Source organism: Rattus norvegicus, chromosome X (genome assembly GCF_021556685.1).
Source record: "Rattus norvegicus strain SHRSP/BbbUtx chromosome X, alternate assembly SHRSP_T2T, whole genome shotgun sequence".
In the NCBI taxonomy this organism is placed as follows: Eukaryota; Metazoa; Chordata; class Mammalia; order Rodentia; family Muridae; genus Rattus; species Rattus norvegicus.
The window spans coordinates 111,904,582-111,929,122 of record NC_141554.1 but is presented as its reverse complement, the minus strand read 5'-3'; the positions used below and the strand labels follow the sequence as shown (position 1 = coordinate 111,929,122).

General features: G+C 39.2%; 1 protein-coding gene across 2 annotated transcripts in view; it reads right to left on the bottom strand.

The window, feature by feature from the left end:
* The window catches only part of Rnf128 (ring finger protein 128), a 114,917-nt gene that overhangs the window by 36,990 nt on the left and 53,386 nt on the right, over positions 1 to 24,541 (bottom strand). Inside the window, exon 1 of one of the 2 annotated variants that reach the window (NM_001173349.1) lies at positions 20,991 to 21,672. The exons of the other annotated variant lie outside the window; for it this stretch is intronic. Coding sequence (NP_001166820.1) covers positions 20,991 to 21,474 — 484 coding nt within the window. The 5' untranslated portion in view covers positions 21,475 to 21,672. Of the gene's footprint in view, positions 1 to 20,990; positions 21,673 to 24,541 lie in introns of those variants that run through there. 2 annotated transcript variants of the gene reach the window in all.

Here is a 24,541-nt window from a genome sequence, read left to right as displayed (position 1 = left end):
TATATGGTCACAATTTATTGTAAACTTTTACTACCCCTAAAGTAGACAGCCAATGGGGGATAGAAAGTGAAAGGATGGGTTCGGTCCCCAGCTCCAGGGAAATAAAAAAGTGAAAGGAACATCCAAGACACATACATACAGGCTAGAACTTTTTTCTTTCATTTTGATTTTATATCCTTTTTTGAAATTTTTGTGCATGTATTCACATACATGTGCATAGGACACACATGGGAGCCCCTTTCTGTCCTTCCAACATACAGGGTCTACAGAACGCATTCTGTTGTCATAGCAATTACCTTTACTCACTGAAATATTCTGCAGGCCCTAAGAGTCTCAGGTAGCCTAGACTTGCCTCAAACACTGGGTTGCCGAGGCTGACCCGAAACTGATCATCCTGTTATTGCTTCCCAACTGCGCTTCCCAACTGATTGTGACTCACCAGGCCAGATATCTTTTTCAATTTTAACAAATGTAATAGATATGATATTTCAGGGGGACAATTTACAATACGGCCCTTTGCCTATTAGGGAGAATGAGGCACTGCACTCTTGATCCACAGACACTCAAAGCAGTCCTTCAAAGCTCATGAAATGGATCTTCTCGAAGGACTAGCACTCAAAGCCTCAGGAAGACAAATCCAATGGTCCAGAAACAAACCTTTTTCAATGAATCTGTGTCACTCACGCGGCATCATCTTTCTCATAGTTTTAGCTTGTTCTCTTACATTAACTATAACAACATTTTCAATGCAAAAATGTCTATAACATTATCCTCAAGATCAATATCAATGCACTAATGTATATAGTCTTAGAAGTTGTGGAGTTCTCTAGCTTTTCTGTTTTCTTCCTTTTTGTTTGTTTGGTTGGTCGGTTAGTTTGGTTTGGTTTTTTGAAACAAGGTTTCTCTGTGCATCTCTGGCTGTCCTAGAACTAGCTCTGTAGAGGAGTCTGGCCTTGAACTTACAGAGATTCACCTGCTTCTGTCTCTGGAGTGCTGGGTTAAAAGGAGTAAGCCACCAGGGCCCAACTTTCTACTTAGTTTTCTACCAAAAGTGTCACTGTATTAATTCTCTACTTTAGAACCAGCAGAGTATGATCTGAATAGCTCAGGTGAGCAAATCTGGCCAATGAGTAAAACTATAAATCACTTCCTTATGGGTCAGTGACACAGAAGAGAGACAGCACCTCCAATTTCATCCTATTGTTTTTCTCAGTAGCTATACATAGGTCAGATACTGTATTAGGCTATGGGGCTATAGTAAATACCCAAAACACAACCCCTGTCTTGGGAATAGTGATAATAAAACCGAATGTAGCAACTCTTTTATTAACTATTTATGTGTATGGTAGTAGTGGTAAGTGTCTACAGCAGCCAAAAGAGAGTGCCAGCTTCCCCCCAAGGGGGGTGGGATGAGCTAAAGGTGGTTGTGAACTACCCAACATTCATGCTGGAAAGCAAACTTAGGTCCTCCAGAAGAGCTAATGCTCATAACCACTCTAGCCCCTGTAACAATGAATATCATTCAACTGATATATTAAATCACAATGGTCTCTAGTGTAAGCACTATTGAGACATTTATTTTATTTTTTAGTATTCAAACTGCACACCAATTAGATACAGGTTCATGTTGATAGCTGACCTCTTTCATTTATTTTGAAAATGTAATGATATTATTCTACTTTAATCTTATTCACGTATAAACACAAACTCATTAAATAAGTATTTCTAGAGTAGAGCAACACATTAAGTTCTGTGTTTCTGGGCCTTTTTACTCACCTTTGATACTAATATGTCAAGATATAAAATAAGTCATAATAAGATTTTCATAACATGGAGTATTTTAAGTTTAATGATATCATATTTACAGGACCTGGACATTCCAACACAAAACCTAAGGAGATGAGTAAAAATAACATTTCTTAATTTACTGTTAGGAAAGCAGAAGGATTCACTAACAGGGAATCACAAATAACAAGGCCACTGTCGTCCAATGTGGTTGTTGTAAAACTAAGCGCACATTCAACACTGCCCGGGCATCCTGACACTGCAATGGAATCAGCACTTGGGAATTCACTGCTATCTAAAATGGACAAAGTCTATGTGTGAGGGGTTCCAGCACAGTAAATAAACAACCCTCTAATCAGGAAAACCTGAAACTAATCACCTGGACTTTGGAAAATTCACTTTTTCCATAGTGGTTTTCAAAGGCTTGTTCTTTTTCCTTTATAGCACAAACTCTTCCGGGTGTTAGGGAAGATAACTATCTCAGTCAGGAATACCAAAGCTCTTAGAATGGAAGTCTAAGAAGTACTTCTGTAAGACAGAAAATCCGTTAAGTGTATATAGTATAGAAAGCTGTTCTAACTGGTTTGGACTCTTAGTTGTAGGTTTTGGGGGGCATTGCTACACTAGAGAAAAGGAATGAGTCAGTTTTGGTATAATACAAAACAACTTCTAATAGATGGGATCTTCAGAAAGCAGCATATTAAAGATAGTAGGTAAATAGATACAACTCTGTAGAAAAGGTCACAGATGAATAATTTGTGCATGACCTATTACATTTACAAGTAAACAATTCTCATAACTGTTTTGAAAACATCTAATCCTGTCTTAACTCTTCTGATTTTCACCAATTATGTTTAGCATATTATGAGGAACCCAAGAATTAGATTCACAATTCTCCAATTTTCGGGTCTCAGGACATTTTTACATGTTTTAAAAGTTACTGATGACTTCAGAGAACCTTTGTTTATGTAGGTTATTTCTACTGACATTTACCAGTTTAGAAGTTCATACCAAGGAATTTAAAAAATGTTAATTCGTTCATATAAAGTCATCATAAATATATAACATTATTTTATTAAAATAACTATTATTTCCTCAAAATGTAACAAGGAAGAGTGGTGTTATTTATATTTGAGTGGAAGTCTATGAAGTAAATTTTTACTGACAGGAATGATGCAACTGAAGAAGTAACTGATGCTTTAATAGTATTTTTTCAGATAACTGTATAATTGTACATACTGCATTTTGATACTGCATCCAAACTGAATTGTTAGTTAGTTAAAAGGTATAATTTGAAACCATTTCAATGGACCCTCCCTACTTGGTTAAATGGAAATCCACTGGTTTGCCTTACATATTGAATGGACATTTTATTTATCCACACCTCCTCCGCACCATGGTGTTCTCTCTCTCTCTCTCTCTCTCTCTCTCTCTCTCTCTCTCTCTCTCTCTCTCACACCCCCTCCTCGCCACCTCCCCCGCCCCCCCCCCTGTGTTCCTGTGGAGAGCTCCTATATAGGTATATGGGTACATGTCCATGTTTACATGTCCATGAAATCCTGAGATGTCATTCCCTGGAATCCATTTTACCCTGGTTTTTCAGACCAGGTCTTTCATTGGTCTAGATCTTACTAAGAAGCTAGGCTAGCTAGCTAGCAAGCCCCAGGGTTCCACATGTCTCAACCTCCTAGGTATCTGTATTCTAAACATGCAGAATTATACCCACTTTGTCCACAGGGGTTCTGCAACTTGAACTCAGACCCTAATGCTTGCAAGGCAAGCACTTAATCAACTGGGCTATATCCTCTGCTTCTATTTATCCACTTTAATATCATGCACTGATCAACTATAAAAATATTGGTTCATTGAATTATATAGATCTAAATAATAACTAATTTCAAGACTATACAATATAAAAGAGAAAATCGGTTGTTATTATCAACATGGATGTTATCTGAAAAGCTCGAGTATCAGGAAATTATCAAGTTTATGTGGTAGGTTCATTTTTTTAAAAAATTCCCATTTTGCCTGAAAACTTAAAAATTATTATATCATTGGCAGCAAACACTGTCAGTGCGTTTCGTTGAAATGACAGGCTCAGTTTTCATTTTTGAGAGAAGGTCTTCCAAATATTTAGCTCTAAAGAGCTCCTGTTTGTCAGTAGGTTGTCAAGTTAAAAGGAAGCTTTTGAAAAGAATAGCTAGCTCAGCTGACAGCTCTATCCCACACGTGCTTCTCCTTCAAACACAACCCTTGACTGTGTTACAGGCTGCTTTATGCCTATGTCACCTATCCATCACACAGAAGCAAGCACACCTATGTGTAAGTGACCCAGTGGAGAGACTTAACAAAATTACCTTCCTGATACATCTGGGTACCTTTTAAGTGACCTTCAGTTTTATTTCTAATTTTAAAGGAATGTTTTTTATTAGTTGCCTGGTACCCAGCCAATTCCACCCTTACTTCCTTACCTATCTAACTTCAAGTTCTCTCTTCTTAAAAAAAACTACCAAGTTCCCTGGGTACTGGTGGTGCAATGCCTTTAATCCCAGTACCCAGGAAGCAGAAGCAGGCAGATCTCAGAAGCCGGCCTGGTCTATGAAGTGAGCTCCATGACAGCCAAGGGCTACACAGAGAAATCCTGTCTCAAAAAACTAAAAGAACAGCAACAACAACAAACCCAAGCCAACCCAACCATCAAGTTCAATTAGTGATCCTACTGGATATGAGGCCTGGAATGAAGCTAGGTCCTACAGATGTCATGTTCTTCAAGAGAAAGTACTTTCCCTCTCTCAGAAGCTTTCAAACATCCATGTTCTTCAGCTAGGCATGGGACTTCATGCCTATCTCCCATTCCACGTTGCAATTTTGTTGGCTTCAGCTTATACAGCTCTTACACATTCTGCCATAACTACTGTGGGTTCACATGTGCAGCTGACTGTCCTATGGCATAGAGAAAACACCATTTCCATTTAACCATCCACCCCTCTGACCTCCTGCCTCCTCCTCCACAATGATCCCTGAGCTTTGCAGAAAGAAATATACTATAGATGCCCCATTTAGGGCTGGCTGAGCACTCCATGGTATTTGGGGACATTCTCTGTGAAGTTTTCCTTTTCTTATTAGGTACACAGGGGTAGAAAATATTACTACCATTTAGTGCTTACAGTCTTAGTTTGTTTTAAGATGCTAATGGATAGACTCTTTGCCAGGCATTGATGGTAGGCACCTTTATTTTATTTTATTTTTTTATTAACTTGAGTATTTCTTATATACATTTCGAGTGTTATTCCCTTTCCCGGTTTCCGGGCAAACATCCCCCTCCCCCTCCCCTTCTTTATGGGTGTTCCGCTCCCCATCCTCCCCCCATTGCCGCCCTCCCCCCAACAGTCTAGTTCACTGGGGGTTCAGTCTTAGCAGGACCCAGGGCTTCCCCTTCCACTGGTGCTCTTACTAGGATATTCATTGCTACCTATGAGGTCAGAGTCCAGGGTCAGTCCATGTATAGTCTTTAGGTAGTGGCTTAGTCCCTGGAAGCTCTGGTTGCTTGGCATTGTTGTACATATGGGGTCTCGAGCCCCTTCAAGCTCTTCCAGTTCTTTCTCTGATTCCTTCAACGGGGGTCCTATTCTCAGTTCAGTGGTTTGCTGCTGGCATTCACCTCTGTATTTGCTGTATTCTGGCTGTGTCTCTCAGGAGAGATCTACATCCGGCTCCTGTCGGCCTGCACTTCTTTGCTTCATCCATCTTGTCTAATTGGGTGGCTGTATATGTATGGGCCACATGTGGGGCAGGCTCTGAATGGGTGTTCCTTCTGTGTCTGTTTTAATCTTTGCCTCTCTATTCCCTGCCAAGGGTATTCTTTTTCCTCATTTAAAGAAGGAGTGAAGCATTCACATTTTGATCATCCGTCTTGAGTTTCCTTTGTTCTAGGGATCTAGGGTAATTCAAGCATTTGGGCTAATAGCCACTTATCAATGAGTGCATACCATGTGTGTTTTTCTGTGATTGGGTTAGCTCACTCAGGATGATATTTTCCAGTTCCAACCATTTGCCTACGAATTTCATAAAGTCATAGTTTTTGATAGCTGAGTAATATTCCATTGTGTAGATGTACCACATTTTCTGTATCCATTCCTCTGTTGAAGGGCATCTGGGTTCTTTCCAGTTTCTGGCTATTATAAATAAGGCTGCGATGAACATTGTGGAGCACGTGTCTTTTTTATATGTTGGGGCATCTTTTGGGTATATGCCTAAGAGAGGTATAGCTGGGTCCTCAGGCAGTTCAATGTCCAATTTTCTGAGGAACCTCCAGACTGATTTCCAGAATGGTTGAACCAGTCTGCAACCCCACCAACAATGGAGGAGTGTTCCTCTTTCTCCACATCCTCGCCAGCATTTGCTGTCTCCTGAGTTTTTGATCTTAGCCATTCTCACTGGCGTGAGGTGAAATCTCAGCGTTGTTTTGATTTGCATTTCCCTTATGACTAAAGATGTTGAACATTTCTTTAGGTGTTTCTCAGCCATTCAGCATTCCTCAGCTGTGAATTCTTTGTTTAGCTCTGAACCCCATTTCTTAATAGGGTTATTTGTCTCCTTGCGGTCTAACTTCTTGAGTTCTTTGTATATTTTGGATATAAGGGTAGGCACCTTTAGTCCCAGCACTCAGAAGGCAGAGGCAGGCACATCTCTGTGAGTTTGAGTCCAGCCTGGTCTACAAAGTGAGTTTCAGGACAGCCAGGGCTACAAAGAGAAACCCTGTCTCAAAAAGCAAAACAACAACGACAAAAATGATGCTAGCAGTTTTTATTACTGCTTTTATATCATTTATGTAGATATGAGGAGAGTGAATAATGTCTAAGTATTATTATGAAAGTAATTTGACTTCTTGAACCACTATGAAATTACAGGGAGCAACAGTAGTCCTCTGATAACATTTTAAGATGTTTTTGGGTTAATCAATGATCCTCAAACTTTACTATGCATGGGACTTAACTGGGAGACTTCCTAAGGCCCACTTGGAGTCAGTGGGAGCATGAGGTGGGATGTGGAAATCTGTTGATTATTTATTTTATGGGTTATTTTGCATTATGTGTTCTACAAGTAATACTTTGAGAAGCATTGTGCTAGAATTTGATTATAGCTTGATTGATATTAAGGTTTCATAATTTCAAGGCAGTGGTCCAGTCACTGTCTAGAAAAGTATTAATTATTTGCCATGTATAGAAAAAGTTTGCCAAGAGAATAATTTTTTAATGTATGCGATGCATTTCATGTAGAAGTTTGGAAAGTAGGGACATCAGAAAGAAGCCCATTCCTTTCCCAATACAACACAACTCTATTGTTGCTGATATTACCTAAATCACCAATAACAATTTCCCTACTACAGTCCTTTTTTGCACCCTTTTCAGAATAGTTCTGAACCAGGAGATTTGGTTGGAAATTGTGTTATCATTATAGTTAGAAAGGATACCATGTTGAAAGGTAGGGTCTTCATTTTCACTTGGTCAAATATAACACAAGGGTATAATTACAAAAATCTAGTTCATATTATCCCCCCAAATAATTTTTAAAACCCATGAACTAAGCTCACATGTTTTTAGACTTTCATAATAAATTGTTTCTAAGAGTCAACAAAGAGACAAACATTGTCTGTAGATATCTACATTGAACCTTCATCTGTACTATCTAAAAGGTGCAAACTATATACATAAATGTTTGTCACATTTGAAGTTTGCCATAATAAATTAAGGTAACTCTACTGGTCTAGTCCCATTTGTAAATTAGCCAGACTTTATACAGTTAAATTTAAGAAGGCAAAATTAAAAAATAATGGGAGAAGGGAGAAATTATAAAGTGAATGCTAAGCAGAATTCCCAAATTATATTTCAGATGGCTAGTGTTTTGGAAATATAAAGAAAGTCTATAGGTAAGAAGTTCAGAAACAATACATTAAATGAAATTGAACTGAGTTTTCCTGACATATTAAAGGCTCTAAGAAATGACACGGTGCACTGCTAGTATCCAAGACTGGGCTACAGATTAGTTGAAAGAGAAATTAAGCTTTCCTTTTAATGTATTAAAATGTACACTCAATTTTTTATCTATATTTATCTATCATAATAAACCTATAATGTAGACATAATTACTATTCTCCATTCTACATGGGTAGAAACCAACTTTTAAAGAGATTAATTTGGCAAAGCACACAAAGATATTACAGGAGATAAATGAACTGAGAATCATATTAAAATCCATCTAATTCCTAAATCCTTTCTCTTTACTTCTATGCTCGAAAAAGGGCCATAAACATTTTCATTGATGGAGTTTAATCTTTTAATACTATGGTCTTATTCTTACTTTAAAATGGAAGACATGACAGTTGTTCCTATAGCCCATTTATTTTTGTTTGGTAGAGTTTTCTTTGTTCTAATTTTTGTCTTGCTTTGTTTTCTTATGGTGCTAGAGATCAGACCCAGAGACTTCCATATGATAGGCAAGTATTCTACCTCTGAGTTATGTCCATGACTGTTGTCATTGCTTTTTCTAGGCTTGCCTCAAACTCCTAAGTACCAGGAATGCTGGCGTTTGCCATCATGCCTAGACCCATTTCTTCATTATGCAATTTTCTTATAATTTTTCAGAAACTACCCAGATGGGTATCATTGCTCTTTTCTACTTTTGAATATAAAACAATTGCATATTTCAAAGTATGAGACTGAAAAACTACAACAACCAAAGGAAGAGTACTGTTTCAAACTAATAAAACTGTTAGTAAAAAGTTTAAGGGAACTAACAGTCTTCAGTTGTTCAGTATGAGTTCAACACTTTATTTATAGCATCATGGAGAATAAGTACTACTGGGTCTCTTTCATGAATAAAATAACTGGGTTCCAAAAAATGATGATAACTGGGTTCAGGTTGCCAAAATGCCCAATATTACATAATTATTCATGTCTAGAACAGGAATTCATGCCAAACAGTCAGATTCAAGGACATCTGTTCTTGAACTGTAAAATGCTATCTTCAATTTTCAAACGGAACACCTTCACCCTTGGTACCATAGATTGAAATAAAGAAATAAAGCAATCAAGTAGCTTTCCTTACTATCAAAGGTTATCTGTTAGCCTTTCATTACATTACTCAAGGTTCCCTTACCTTGTTAGCAAATTTAAGTAGCTGATATCAGTCAAAAAGAAGTGAAAATGAAATGGTTTGAGGGTATTGTTGACATATTCCATCCAAGTGGAAAACTTGTTATGACTCAGGGAGCAGTTAACGCTCAAAAGGCTCAGGAAATAAACAACTCACAAGTCTCAGAAAATTCCTGAATCCTAATAAGATTTAAAAGCCCTATCTACCCAAGAAAAAGTTTCTAGAAATCTTTTTCCTAGAGTGAGGGAATAATAGTGAGCACAGTGTATAAACAAAATATTTTTAATGAAAGACCTGCACTGTGGGAAGGATCTGGGAGGACATTTCAAAGGAGGAGAAACTGTGATTAGAAAATATAGTATATGAAAAAAATATTTTGAATCAAAAAAGTTTCTAAAATAACTGAAAAAAGTCCCCATCTCCCTCTAAGATTATATAAGCACTAACTATGTTGGAGATAAGTCTCCTGCTGCCTGAGCTTTCTGCAAGTCTTACAGGGCACTCCAAGGATACAACTTGGAGTTATCACCCATGCTGGAGTGGGTTTCTAAGTGATGCTGCTGCTTTAAGCCATTCATACTCCTTTGAGTAATCACAATAAACTCGCTAGTTCACTAAGCTAGCCTCAGATGGAATTGTTTCTTTAGTCAATGCCCTATTGGGGGTGAGTAGATGCTTGTTCCTGTCTTCCTAGGAAAAGACACACAACAGAGGACTACAGAAAGGAGGTGAGAACAAAGTTTTACATTGGCCAGTTCTGATATCTCACACCTCTTGCTTGCTTGCAAAAATGAAATAGACCAGGTGGAAACCAAGAATGTAATGCAAAAACTTTTTAGAAGAGTATTTGGAAACAGTGTTATAGATGGTTTGCTCACGGCTTTCTGTATGAATGAAAATCTTCATTATGAATAAAAATCTTCATTATTCTCATTGTCATCCAATGACTATTTAAATCCTCTAAGAAGAGAAAAGATGCATCTGAAAAGCTGTTGGCTAACTAAAGCACAAGTCAAATTTGATATATTTTTTTTAAAAAAAAAACTTAGAAGACAGGGTGGAGAGATGATTCAGCAATTAAGAACTCTAGCTGGTCTTCTAAGACTCTGGTTCTATTCCTAACGCCCAAATGGTAGTTTACAACCATCTGTAACTCCAGTCCCAGTGCCTATAAAGGCACTGTGGGTGTGGTGCACAGCCATACATGTAGGCAAACACTCATACATTTAAAATACAAATAAATAAAAATATCTCAAAATTAAGAACATGATAAACGTTATCAGAATAAATAAATAATGTTCAGAGATCATCCAGAATTAGAAAAACAAAATTTCTTCATGGCGAACTACAGGGCAAGGTGAGGGAGAACCATGATCAATAATGACAAAGAAACTCAATACAATAAAGTCCGAAGCAACACAATTGGAAGGTATGTAATAAGCCGAAGGGCAGCAGGACTATCATAAGCAACATGAAAAGACTAATGGGTAAGATCTAAAGTTTACCTATGCTAATTATTTGGAAGTACAGAAAACACCTTTTCCTCACAATAATGTTGCTAAAGAGATTGGATTTTCAAAAGAGCAAACAGATTGTTGCATGTTGAAATGTTTTAAGGACTAAACTGTAAAGAAATAAAAATATTACTTAACCCCAAATTTAAGAAAACTTTTCCAACAATCATATCACTATAATACTTAAAGCAAAACAAACAAGGACATTTCAGATTTATCCTGAATACTAGAACATGAGAAGGAACTTTTAATCAGGATGATTACATAGCTGATTGGAGTTTTGTGGTGGTTATGGGAGTGAGTGTGACTACATGCTCAAGGTTATTTATATCTCAAGAGCACTGAGATATATATTGATTGATTTCACTTCAAAAGAAGTAAGGAATTGGCAGTTTTGAAAAGGAAGAAGGTGAAGGAGATCAGAAATTAAGGACAGAGACAGGGAGAATATAGGCAAAGGAGGAAAGACAGAAGGAAGGGGAAGGAAAAGGATTGTGAACATGGCTCTATGTGTAAAGTGTTAAGAGTACCTAAGGTAGAATTAACCAGAGCAGTCAAGGTAGCGCATAGGGCAGAAAGTGGGACAGGTTTCTTAAGAGGGAAAGAAATGGCTCCACAGCAACCAATGTTCTATCTATCATTAATAAGGTCCTCCACTGTTCTTACTCTAGTAAAAATTTGTCCCCTTTTCAGGAGTGACAGAAACTATATCAAAGCACCTAATGCTGCTGGGTGCAAATAATCAACATATATACTCTTTATACTAAGGCCTTCAATAAGTACAAGTCTTAAAAGTAGTCAATAAAATGGATGCTAGAGGATGCTAGAGAGATCCAGTCACCCTCCTGGAAAAGAAAGAAAAATAGAAAGAAAGATGAAGTATGAATATTTCAATGTGCACAAAGGGAAGATACAAATTTTTAAATATAAAAGGAAAGAGAACCATTTCATAACAAAAGAGGAAGAGTGTAGGCCTTCAAGTTCTTTAGAGTTGCAGTTTCATTTTTACATGTAAGAAATCAAGTAGGGTTTAGAAGGATGTAACCTAATAACCACACAACTGTATCCAAAAGGCCAAAGCAATTCCAAAATTCTCAGTCTGTAACCCGTTTCTACAATCATATGTTTTTGTTATACTATAATATTAATTCTTTCTTTACGCTTTATCAAACTCTTGGCATATTGAGGGTTTTTTGAAAAAACATTTCTTCTGATTACGAAAGTAAAATATATTCATACTAAGAAATCAGAGAATACAGAAAAACAAGGAAGAGGAAAATAACCTGTAATTTTCACCAACAATGTTAATAATATGGTGTTATTTTCTTTTTAAATGCCAAGATATCGTTAATTGCAGGCAGCATTTGTCTAAGCCACTTCCAGAGAGATCATAAAGGCACAACAAATTTCAGTACCATCATCTTTCAGAAAAGGTCAAAATGAATAGCGTTAACTGAAAGTCACAGATTGGTACCTGATTGTTCAAGTGTTAAAACCAAGTCATTCACAATTAGATTCTGAACCGAAGAGCCTCCAATTACATCTGGTTTCCCACTGCTCAGCATGAATCACCAGACTTTGTTTAGCTAAGAAATCAATATTGTCGTTAGTCTATTGGCAAATGCAAGCAGTACCACATACCAGGATGCACAGAAGGCCATATACAGCTGAAAAATGACAGAACGGGCCAGGGACTAGAAACAAAAGACTCTCATGCAGAGCTCCAAAGTGGGTGGAGTAGGGGAAAGTGTAGCAACTCTGTACTGTTAATATTCTTGCCAAAACCACCACCACTGCCACCAACAATAACAACAAACCCAGGAACAAACAAGCACAAAAATACCCATACATTTGGTAATAACAAACAATATATATGGGAGGATAATTACCATACTGTTTCTGTGGCTCCAAGCTAATGATGTATATACCTTTTCAGTTTGTATACAGTACTTCACTAAAATATACATATATATTATAAATGCGCATATATTGTATATCATTATACATTAGCATATTATATGTACATATATTTATTATATATGCAGATATAAATTCTCATATTCTTTTTTCCTGTGCTGAATCTCCAACTCAGTGCCAAACCTCTCTGAAAATACGTGGCACCCTATCAAAGTTTGGAAAAACTCCAGGACCATTTTACTGTTGGGAAGAAAGACAGAATCCTATTTTTTTTCAAAGCTACTTCAACTGATGATGTACAACTGGGAGAAAGTCTCTACTGTAAAAAAAAAAAAGATATCACCTATAGGAATCATGAAAGAAAGAACTGCAGCACAAATGCTGATCAAATCCATCAAAGGGGGTTAAGAAGATAGTTCAGTAGGTAGAATGCTTGCCAAGCATGCAAGAAGCGTCAGCTTTCATCCTCTGTACCACAGAAACTGAACTTGGTTTTACACACACACACACACACACACACACACACACACACACACACACACCCTCAGCACTCCGGTTGTGGGCTACATAGTATGTTGGAAGCTAGATTGGAAAACACCATATCCTGACTCAGAAAAAAATTCTTCCAAAAAGAACAAAGCCACAATAGACAATGCATATGGGTTAGGCTACCTTAGAACTATTGAGCATACATTTATGTAAACATCGATGGAGAGAGCATATTTTTGTTAACTGATATTAACTGATGCAAATCACACTGCTCCCCAGCCAACTGTTGCACTTCTTTTCTGCTAGCTAATGGGATACAGGTTCAATTCCAGTCCCTAGTCAAGTGACATAACCTTCAACTATGAGAGAACTTGTTTTTTTTTTCACATAAAGGAAAACATTTCATTGAAGTTGGCTTACAGTTCCATCATGCTGGAAAACGCGGTGGTATACAGGCAGACATGATGCCACAGAAGATGCTGAGAGACAAAGAACTCACAATTAAAAGCATTGGGTTTTGATACAAGGCTGTGGTGTACACAGTATATATGTACAATTTAAAAATAATTCCACAAGAAGACTAACAGAGTCAACTAACCTGGGCCCCTAGAGGCTCCCAGAAGTGGAACACCAACCAAAGAGCATAAATAAGCCCCTGGCTTATATGTCATAGATGTGTAGCTTGGTCTTCATGTGTTTCCTGAACAACTGGAGTGGGGACTATCCTAAAAGCTGTTGCCTGTCTGTGTATCCTGCTCCCCTAACTGGCTGCCCCGGCTGCCGTTAGTGAGTGAGGATGTGCATAGTTCTGCAGTGATGTGATGTGCCATGGTGGGATGGTACCCAAGGGGGGGACCTCCTCCTTATTAGAGGAGAAGGGGAGGAATTGGGGGGAGGAGTTATGGGGTAGGGAATGGCAGGAGGGGGAACTACAACTGGGGTATAAAGTGAATAAGTAAATTGATGGAAAAAAAAGAAAAAAATAGATATGTAAAGCAACAATAACAATAATAATAGTATATACTTAGAAAAACTTACTAAATCACTAAATATAAAAAATGGGTTTTTCTACAAATTTTAATGCCATTAATTTTTTCTAAATATTACTACCATGACATTAATTATGAAAAATTTACTACAATGATAAAAGTAAAATATGATGTTATACTTACACATGGAGAAACAGACAAGAAAGATCATTAATGTTGTTTACTTCTGTGCTTTGGAATGAGTAGCATTTTTTTTATATCTTACCTATACTTAGCTGTGTAATCAGAAAATAAGAACGAAAATGTATGTTCGTACTGTGTACAGTACACTCCTATATTGAAGCTTGATGGTTTTAATCACATTTTTATCATTTTATAAGTGCAACAAAAATGGTAAGAAGATAGAGAGCCTAGATATTAAATGTGATAGTATATTCATGATAATCCATATTTTCCAGAGACAGAGGAGGAATAAAACCTTTATCTGCATAGAAAATAATGTACTGATCTAGCTGTATTTTCTTTCTTTAAATTGGATTTATTTTATGCTGGGAAATTCAAAGTTGAACATGTTCGATGGAAGCGTTTTAATTGGAGACGCAAATTGAAGGCTGGCATAGTTTTTTAAGCATCTAAAAATAGCACAGGGAAAGCACAATGTAAAAATTCTAAAATTCATTTGTCATGATTTCCTTGTTACCCAGGTCATTTTACGTAAAAAAAAAAAAAAAACACAGAATTTTGTCACTATTTGGTCCCTACAGAAAGTAAGGCGTCTACAATTTGAAATATTTCTATCCTTTTATCATATATTCTCTATCCTATGAAATCCTAAATCCTTCACAGAATATGGCATTTACTCTATTTTGTACATTCAGACAACACACATCTCTCTCTGTCTCTCTCTGTCTCTGTCTCTGTCTCTGTCTCTGTCTCTCTCTCTCTCTCTCTCTCTCTCTCTCTCACACACACACACACACACACACACACACACACACACACACACACACACACACACACAGTTAATAATGCTCAATAAAATGCAGCCCCGTTTCCAGGCCTGAGGTACCTTTCTAGTAGATCTTATGACCCTCCGGCATTTGACTTCTTAGGTGCTGACAGCCGTTTGAAAAGGATTTCTAAAGCACACCCAGAAGAAAGGCTCCTATGAGGAATCTAAAAATTAAAACATGAAGATGACTACCATCTAACCTGAAGGAAAAATACATCAACAAATAACAACCAGCAAAAGGCAGAAAGTATGAAAAGAGATAAAGTGCCGTTTAACCTAAACGGTATTTTGTTTCAGGTGTGGACTGTAGGGGAGGGGGGCTGTATGGAAATACCACAAATGAACCTCATAAATGTGTGCAATTAGTGGGCAATAATTAAAATTGAAACTGGGGGCTGGGGATTTAGCTCAGTGGTAGAGCGCTTACCTAGGAAGCGCAAGGCCCTGGGTTCAGTCCCCAGCTCCGAAAAAAAGAACCAAAAAAAAAAAAAAAAAGAATTGAAACTGGCATGGGCAAAGTCTTCATGTCCAAGACTTAAGACTGAAGAGGCAGAAGAAGCAAGGGGATCACAGTAAGTTCGAAGCCAACCTAGCCTACACACACACACACACACATACACACACACACACACACACACACACAGAGACAGAGACAGAGACAGAGAGAGAGAGAGAGAGAGAGAGAGAGAGAGAGAGAGAGAGAGAGAGAGAGTGTGTTATTTTCAGGCCAGTCAGGCCTACGTAGTGAGACCCTGTTTCAAATAAATAAACAAAAACTAAACATTTTTAAAGAAAAAAAAAGGACCTTAAAGGATACGGAAGTATTTGTGCTGAAATCTGAAGGATGAATGGGTTTCTGACCAGCAGAGTTAGGAGAGCACTGGCAATAGCAGAAGTACACTCAAATAGCACGTTAACAATGAGCCTGCTGCACAGCTGGGCAGTGGTGGCTCAGACCTTTAATCCCAGCACTCAGAAGGAAGAGGCAGGCAGATCTCTGTGAGTTTAAGGCCAGCCTTGTCTACGCAGTGAGTTCCAGGACAGCCATGAGTTCCAGGACAGCCAAGGGTACACAGAGAAACCCCATCTAGAAAATTCAAGCCTGATGACTGGAGTTGGATCCCCAGATCCTGGGATGAAGGAGAGAATTTATCCTATGGCATGTACACTACACGCTCCCAACAATTAAAAATGTATGAAAAATGGACATTCAAGCAAATGATACTAGGAAAGGACAGCTAGGAGCGAAGAGGGGTAGAAAGTTTTCGAATGACTTTGGGACCAATTAAGTTAAGTACGTTATGTTGAGCAAGGTATTTTAAAATGTATAGGTAACAACGGCATTTACATGATCAGAGCTGTGCTCCCGTAGCAACATGGAAGGACTGTGTGTAGGAAGAAAATGACTGGAGACAAGGAGACCAATCAGGAAGCTAGCTGCTGTTCTCCAAGAGAAGACACAGGAACTGAAAGCAGGGTATTAATTATCACAAGAGAGAAGGGGACTGTGTGACAGTATTTAAAGTGATAGCATCAACTGGATGCTGCAGCTGTTAGAATAGAAGGGGGGAGCTGTGAGGCGTAAGGTGCAATGGAAATGAGCTATGAAGGACATTCTGGAAACAGATTTAGCAGTGGTATTTCGAGTTGGTAAATCATCACCACCCAATGCTTTAATCAACTTATTCTAACTCATTCATGAAGTAAAGAAAAAAGAGTCAAGAAGTGACTGGAATGGTGACATGTCAGTTCAGAAAGCATAGTTCAGGGTCAGGCTTGGTGGGCCAGGCCTTTAATTTCAGCACTGGGGAGGGAGAGGTGGGCAGATCTCAATGAGTTTGAGGCCAGCCTGGTCTACATAGTGAGACAGCTCAAGCCAACAGTATTTCAAGGTTCTTTGAGAATGGAAAAGGAAAAGATTGGTAGCTTGATGGAAAAGAAGCTATTAAAGAAGAGAATGTCAAAGCTAGAAAGATCAAAAGAGTTTTTCCTTGTTAAAAAAAATTCTATCCGGTCTATTCTATGCCTAGAGGGTTTAAATTAAGATTTTGAGTTATGCAGACTTTGAAGTATTGTAGGGTGCTCATTTTCAAATTTTGTTCTCTAAACATAAGACTCAATTTTCAATTTATAAAATACATTTAGCTAGCTTACTGGGATTAATAAGAACATTTTGTCAACACTATCTCATTTAATCCTAGAACCTCAGGAGGCTTTTTTTTTAAATGCCTATCTTGCATACAGGAGAATTTACAGAAGTAAAGTAAGAGCCCTAAAGATTAAAAATAGTAAGTGGTAGGTCACATTCTATTAACTCATCTACTACATTACCATTCAATAAAGCAACTTTTACATACCAACTGTATTTGATGAAAGAACAACCAATCATTAATTTACACTATTTTGGTCATTCACTTTTTTAAAAAATGAAGCCCTCAGAAACAATGCTTCTCCTATCACCTTTTTGCATGTGTTTCAAGTACTTGTAAGTGTGTCATAGATGATGACTGCTGTAGCTCTGCATGGGTCCTTCAATAAATTCATGCTTACCCCTATTGACGCAAGGAAAATTGTACCAGCAAGTACACAGATCATTTCAACCCGTAGGCTGTGCTCAATTAGACAGCAGGCATGACTTCGGCCCATCTGCTTGATCCGAGAAAGAACAGTTTAAGTTGTGTAATTGAGAAAGCATTCTTAACATACTTCATTATGAAAATCGACATTTTAGATGGCTGCAGTGCTTACTCTAAATTCTGCTTCTCATCTGATTTTCTATTTGAAGTGATTCTGAATAGTTAAACTTTGCTATCAAATTTGCTCTCGCAATTTTCTTGTCAGTTTCTGGATCAGTTTAGTTGAAACCAGTGTGTGTGTGTGTGTGTGTGTGTGTGTGTGTGTGTTCAGGCATTCCACAGAGAGCTATTAGTTCATATGTATCCTTTGTAATGCCTTATTTTAGTGAAGCTGGCTTTTCTGAATAGTTGGCAATCAAAGTAAAATACAGACATAATTTTCACAAGTTGATAGTAGACTACAATTTTTGTATTTGTGTGATTTTTATTTTTTGAGACAGGGTTTCTCTGTGTAGCCCTCACTGACTCTGAACTCAGAGATAACAGATCCACCTGCTTCTGTTTGAGACTAAAGGCATACAACACCATGGCCAGAGACTAGAACATCTTTTCATCCATTAAAATGTAGCTTCATTTTCCTAAATGATTGCTCAATGTTATAAAATTTCTCCTAAATGGAATGAATGAATGAATAAATAAATAAATAAATAAATAAATGTTCTGCTAAGCATGATGGCCTGTCCTCTCAGCCCTTTTGTAGCTGAAGTAGTAGGATTATGAGTTTCCAAGGCCAGCCTGAAGTCACTGGATTACAGAGTGAGTTGGACGCCTCTCTGAGCTATCCAATAAGATCTTGCCTCCAAAACAAGTAAACAAAAACAAAAACCTGAAAGCAATGGTTTAAAACCACTTATTTCAATCACTTGAAACAATGGGTATTAAAGATTTTACCCCATGGTAGGGGACAGCATAGGTATTCTCCTGTTCAAATGATTCATGTGTCACCCCTGCAAGAGTCCGTGACGACTGTGTAAACAAAGAAGGCAGCAATGGCTTTTCACATTTGGTGGTCCCATTCAATCCATAATGAATTAAAACTTAAACCTCCATCCTGCTTCCCTACTACTATGATCCAAGACATTTTATTTAACCAGATATTTAAAAGGAAGCCCTGGATTTATTCTCAGGAGAGAAAAATGCAAATAGCCCAACACTTTCCAAATACTCAATGGCAAATGTGAGTAAAGTGGTTTCTCGCTATGCTGAAAAGTAGTTTCTCTAGGAGTTCTAGAGAGCATTGTCATTTTATGCCTCAAAAATAATCTGTTAGCTTTTGGGGTGGTTCACATAACGGCAGTATGGTTTGTGCCATCAATTTGGGTAATAAAAAGCTTCCAAAGTATCCAAGTATCTTTCAGTGCACTTGTGACTTTCTTTATTCCTTTATGAGATCCTGAAATGCAACAGACCTAATTACATTTTCAGGACATCCATGTCTTCAAATTGGTAACTGGAAAACCATACATTTGTACATTCACTTTTCACTTCCTCTTATGCACATTAATCTATTACGCAATTAGCATTTATGGGTGTTCATCGTCAGCTACCTGGCTTATATGTTATTTTTAGTAACCATCGCAACATAAATATCACCTTCATTTACAAATCGGGAAGCCAAGACTCAATAAGGTTAAATAACCTGCCCAAGGTCACGAAGGTATTGCGTGTTAAATCCAGAACTGGATGGTCAATCTTGACTTCAATGTCTGTTTTTCCTACTACACCGTAGTGCCTGTTAATAAATAATGATGGGTATATTAAAAGCCTAGCACATAGTAGGAGCTCACCGAGAGTTAATTTTGTCTCTTAAAACTACCAGATAAATATCCTTAACACAAGTCCAGTAGTTTAACCTGTCATTCTCTAAAGAAAACCTATTATTCAACTGGGAATCATTCATGCAAATGAATCTCATTTGGAGAAGACTAAGTCAAATCCTTGTAAAATCAGATAGCCAAATAAAGACTTTAAATTTTCCTAACCCTCGTTATTCAACTTGAGTAGCCTTTAAAACGCAATTGCATTCTAATCAATGTATTATCATCCAGGAAAGATAGTTTGTTCCCTTAATCAATATACTCAATCTAAGAACTGTAGCATTTTAGAGCTGATCCTGCCCATAGTATTCTCTTATCTCGGCTATATCTGTGCATGCTCTGCCAACTCGATGCCCACCCCTCGATGCCTACACTACCATTTGATGTGTAACTTGTACAAGGTCGTCACAAAGCTGAGCAAAGCAAGGGGGCTCAGAGGAACTCCAATCTCTGGGGTTCTGGTTCAGTGCTCTCTCTATTATGCCACGAAACCCCTCACTCAAGGCAAGAGCTCTCCAGGCAGGGCCAGTGGTACTACTGCAAGCAAAAGAACATACATTCTCATGCAGTTGAATAACTAAATTCCTTCCTTCAGAGACTCCTAAAGGAGTCTCTATATCTGCTAACCTTTAGTTACACTGCCCTAGACTCCTGAAGGTTTGATTTCATTTTACCCTAGAGGCAAACCTGTGGATAATGGGTTTCTTATTATCCCGGACTCATTTGACTGATGAGAGTACCAAGACTCAGAGTTCAGATAAGTTGCCCAAGGTCACAGGACTAGTAAGCACCAGGAGCAGAAATTTGAATCAAGGTCTGACTTTAGGCCCAGCTCTTAACAGTCATGAAACAGTGTTATTAGTCTCTTCCCTTCTCTCTCCTGTTTTTTTTCCCCACTTTGTCCTTCAGGCCCTAAGATCACAAACCACAAAAAACAGGTTTCTGGAAGGGCAATGAAGGGAGTAAAATAGTCACCCTACCATGTCCACACATTTCTGAAGTACCTGCAAGACTTTTTTCGAAGTCTGGGCCTTTATTTTTATTTTTTTTTCAGTAACATTAATCACCTGCTTTGGAACTCAAGAAGCTAAATCAGGTTTGTCAAGAGGCAAACAAAAGCACTGATAACAAGAACTACTTGGGATCCAAGACCACTGGGCAGAGAACTCCTAAGCTAAAGTTTCCACAAAAATCACAATGAGGTTAACTGAGTACTGTAACATAATCTTGTACTTGATTCATAGGAAATGTGAAGAGAAACCCAGAGAGGAGAAAAATCCGTTTTTATACTGCAAAGCGATTCCCAGGCAATGTTCGCTCTCATAGTTTAAAAGCCAATGTCCACCCTCCCACACCCATAATCCTAGGAAAGCACCCTTGTGAAACATCAGGAAAAGAAGCAAAAGCCCCCCTACTGTACCAGCCTCTGTGACCCCCTCCCCCCCGTTGGTCTTACCCTTTTCCACCAGAGACAAATTAAATTCTGAAGAATTCTTTTGCACCCAACCCCCACACCTGGCGACTCTCCGGAGGACCCTGCTCTACTTAGTGGGGGCAAAAAGGGGCACCCGTCTTCTTTCCAAACAAGGGGATAGGGAAAGGCAAGCGGGGAGGGAAACCAGGGAAGCTGGTCACTGTAGAGGTTTGAAGAGCTGTAAATTAGTAGCTGCACTCACCCGGGTGAGACATGGGAATGACCTCATTGCGGGTCCCGGGGAAGTTAAAGATGACGGCTCCAGAAGCCCCTCTCTCATAAGCCAGATGGATCTTGTCCGCGAAGGTGCAGCCTCCGCCGCGTTGGATGAGGGCCAACCAAGATACTTGCACCGTGCTCCCCCAAACAGTGGGCACCGTGAAATTGGTGTGCGGGTTACAGGCGTTGAGCGCCCCGGGCCCGTCGGGCGGTACCAGGACCCCGGAGACGGGCTCCAGCGGCGAGTCCTGGCCGTACACGCCCTCCTCGCTCAGCTCCCACACCGTGCGGTTCACTCCGGGGTGCGGAACCCGCCAGGACACGTTGAGGTACGCGGTCCACACAGCTTCGGCTCCCCGGGAACCGGGCGCGTGCGGACTCAGAGCTAGAAGGAAGCACCAAGCCAGCAGCCGGGCAGCTCCGCAGCCGCCGCGGCAGTAGACCCCGATCCCGGGAGGCGGCCCCATGGCGTGCACTCGGCGCGAGACCCGGGCCAGGACTAGGTGCGAACCAGGTGGGGAGCAGGCGGCTAGCAGCCGGCGCGGGGCCAGAGAGGTCGCAGGCTGCCCTGCCGACCGGCACGCAGCGTCAGCGGCCAGGCTACTGCAGACGCAGCTCCGGCAAGCAAGCACTAGGGATGCTCGCTCGCGACTGCCGCGGCCTCGTCGGGCTCTGGGACGCTCGCGCGAAGCTCCGCCCAGCCGGCTGGGGGTAGAGGTGGCTGGGAGAGTGAGCCAGCGAGAGAGCGAACAGGAGAGGAAAGGACACTGCGGGATCCGCCTCTTAAAAGGGTCACAGGGTGGGAAAACCTTACTTAAGAGACTCTCTGGCCAGCCAGGTGTGTCCTGTCCTTTTTAGGAAGAATACTTGGCCAGAGAAGGTGGGGAATGCGCCAGTTTACAAGCTTTCAGTTCCTCGTCCGATTGGTTTAGGTTTTGAAAGGCACACATTCCCTCTCCTTTGCCTGAAGGGGAGTTTGGGCTTTGTGTCAGGAGACTGGGAAAGTACTTCTGAAAAGCTGCAGGTCCAAAGGGTGTGAGTTCTAAGTAGGTCCTTAGTGCTAGGGTTAGATGCTTCCTGTTCCCCCCCCCCCCCCCTCCGGGAAGGACAAGCAAAGCACGTCCTCATTACTCCCTTTATTTAATTAATTTCGTAGCGGCCCCAAACAGCACGTTTCTCTTCCCTGATCTCAGAGTGTGCTATACGTGTCAGAGTGTCTTTCCTACAATTACCCGAGGCTAGCACACTGCACCAGATGCCTCTTGCAAGCAATCTTGATAACCACAAAAGAATTAACAGCTCCATACACCTCAAAGCCAAGCCCCTCTTTTTTTCACCTTCCACAAATTAGGTTTGACCTAAGTGATATTCCAGCAAGATTCATGATCTTAATTACCTTTCTTCTCTTGAACCAACTAGAATTAGCCCGGCCCACCTGGACAATTCACACATGTCACTGTTAGTTATAGTTCAGCATACATTTCCGTCAATACTGTCAACGACCACATTTACTGGATTTTCAAAATTGTGCATGTAACTAAACTGAATTAATATACCAGGTGACAGCCAGTTCAGAATTTATTTATGATTTTGATTTTTTAGACAGGGTTTTCTTATGTAGTCCTGACCAGCCTGGAGCCAACTATGTAAATTAGTACCATATGCATACATTAGGGCAATCCTCTTGCTTAGTTGAGATTACAGTTAAAGACATGTGCTACCAGGCCCAACTTCTGAACAGTTTTTAACCTTTAGAATTTATTCCTCTGTGCCTTGATTTGTTTATAAATTGTAAAATGGGAATGATAACATTGAACGCCATGGAGTTGGTCAGACAGACGGTTAAAAGTTTTCCTATAAAACACTCAGGATCCTGCTTAGCTGAGTATGAAAATTATGTTAAATATTGTTACTCTACAAGTTCAGGGGCACAGGAGTCCTACAATATCAATGTTGTTACCTTGCAGTAATAACCAGAGACCATGCTGTTTATGAATTCGGTCTTAGCTACTTTTTTGGTTCAGGCTAATTTCCAGCACAACATTCCCAATCACTCTCTTCTCTAAATCCTTGGCCCAGCATTTACTTAATAGTATTTCCCAAGATTAAGCGTATGTTTATTCTATTCTTGATACTCTTAAGACCCCAGAAAAACCTAGAGGAAAATTAACACCATCTATCAAACACCAGCTAAAATACAAGTGGATATTCTGTGAAACATGAACCTTGAGTGTTAAAAGCAACTTTAGGAGCCACTTGGGGGTAGGTATGGGATCAGTGGAAGAATATCCAGCCCCCAATGTCAATGAATTTAACCTTTAAGATTTAAAATACTACCCCCTAAAAAAAGCCAGAGTAGTATCAGCCATGTAGTAGATTAGTATAATACCAGAAATCATCTGAGTTTGTTCATGGAGAACAATCAAAGCACAATTAAACAATATTAGTTGAATGAAAATCAACTGTATTGTTCTTTGAAGAGAATGTGATCAAAAGAAAGGGGGTATTTTATAAGATGTCTACCAAAATAAGTATAGAGAGATGTTTATTTCATTTCCTCCATTTATTATTTCTTACATATTTCCTCACATGTCCTGTATACCATGAACTAAATGTAAGTCAAATAAAATATCAACTATGCTTTCTAAAAGCTCAAGAATTCACTTCAAAGGATAAGAAGTGATCACTGCATTACTGACTAGTGTATGCATATGGTACTGTCTCTCCAAAGGAAGTTATACAGCACAGGCAGGTAGTGGACAACAGAGAAGAGTTCCCTGTGCTGAGCTAAAGAGGATTAGTCTTTATAGGCAAAGAGCAACATAAGAGAAGACATGGGGACCTGACCTAGAAGTTCAAGAAACCTGTAATCATAGCAGGCCTTCTAAGTGCAAAATGGTTGAAACTTGAAGTCTGAAAGGAAGGTAATACAGAGAAGATTAGGGGTCTGAGAATGAAGTGCAGTAATAGAAAACTTGACCAACACATGTGAGGTTCTGGGTCCATCCCCAACACGACAAAATAAGTAATAAAAATAAAAGATTAAATACAAGTGTCATATAAAGGCCAGACCTTCAGAGTTTCTGGGAGGGAAGCTAGTTAGTATCTGGACCTTATCCAAAACTGTAATATAATCAGGATTTAAACAGAGAGTAATATCAGATCTGCAATTTAGAAATCACTTTGGCTTTTCCGTGGATAATAGATTGGAAGGAACAAGAGTAGTATTGGGGATCTGAGGAAGATTTTTGGCAATACTCCAAGTGATAAGTGAAGGTAATCTGGACTAGATAGGCAGTAGATTTGAGCAGATGTGGGCAGGATGGGGATTCATGGTGAAGGCCAAATCAACAGCACTTATTTTGGGGGCTGCTATAGAGGGAGGATTGGAATTGAGTCTAAAGACTGGATTCATTCAGGCAGGGAGTACAGGAAGAGGCCTAAAAATGTGTACAATTGATAAGCAAAAAAGAGATAAGTTCACTTTAGACATGTTGATTTGAGCTGTGCGTACTAGAACTAGGTAGAAGTGTG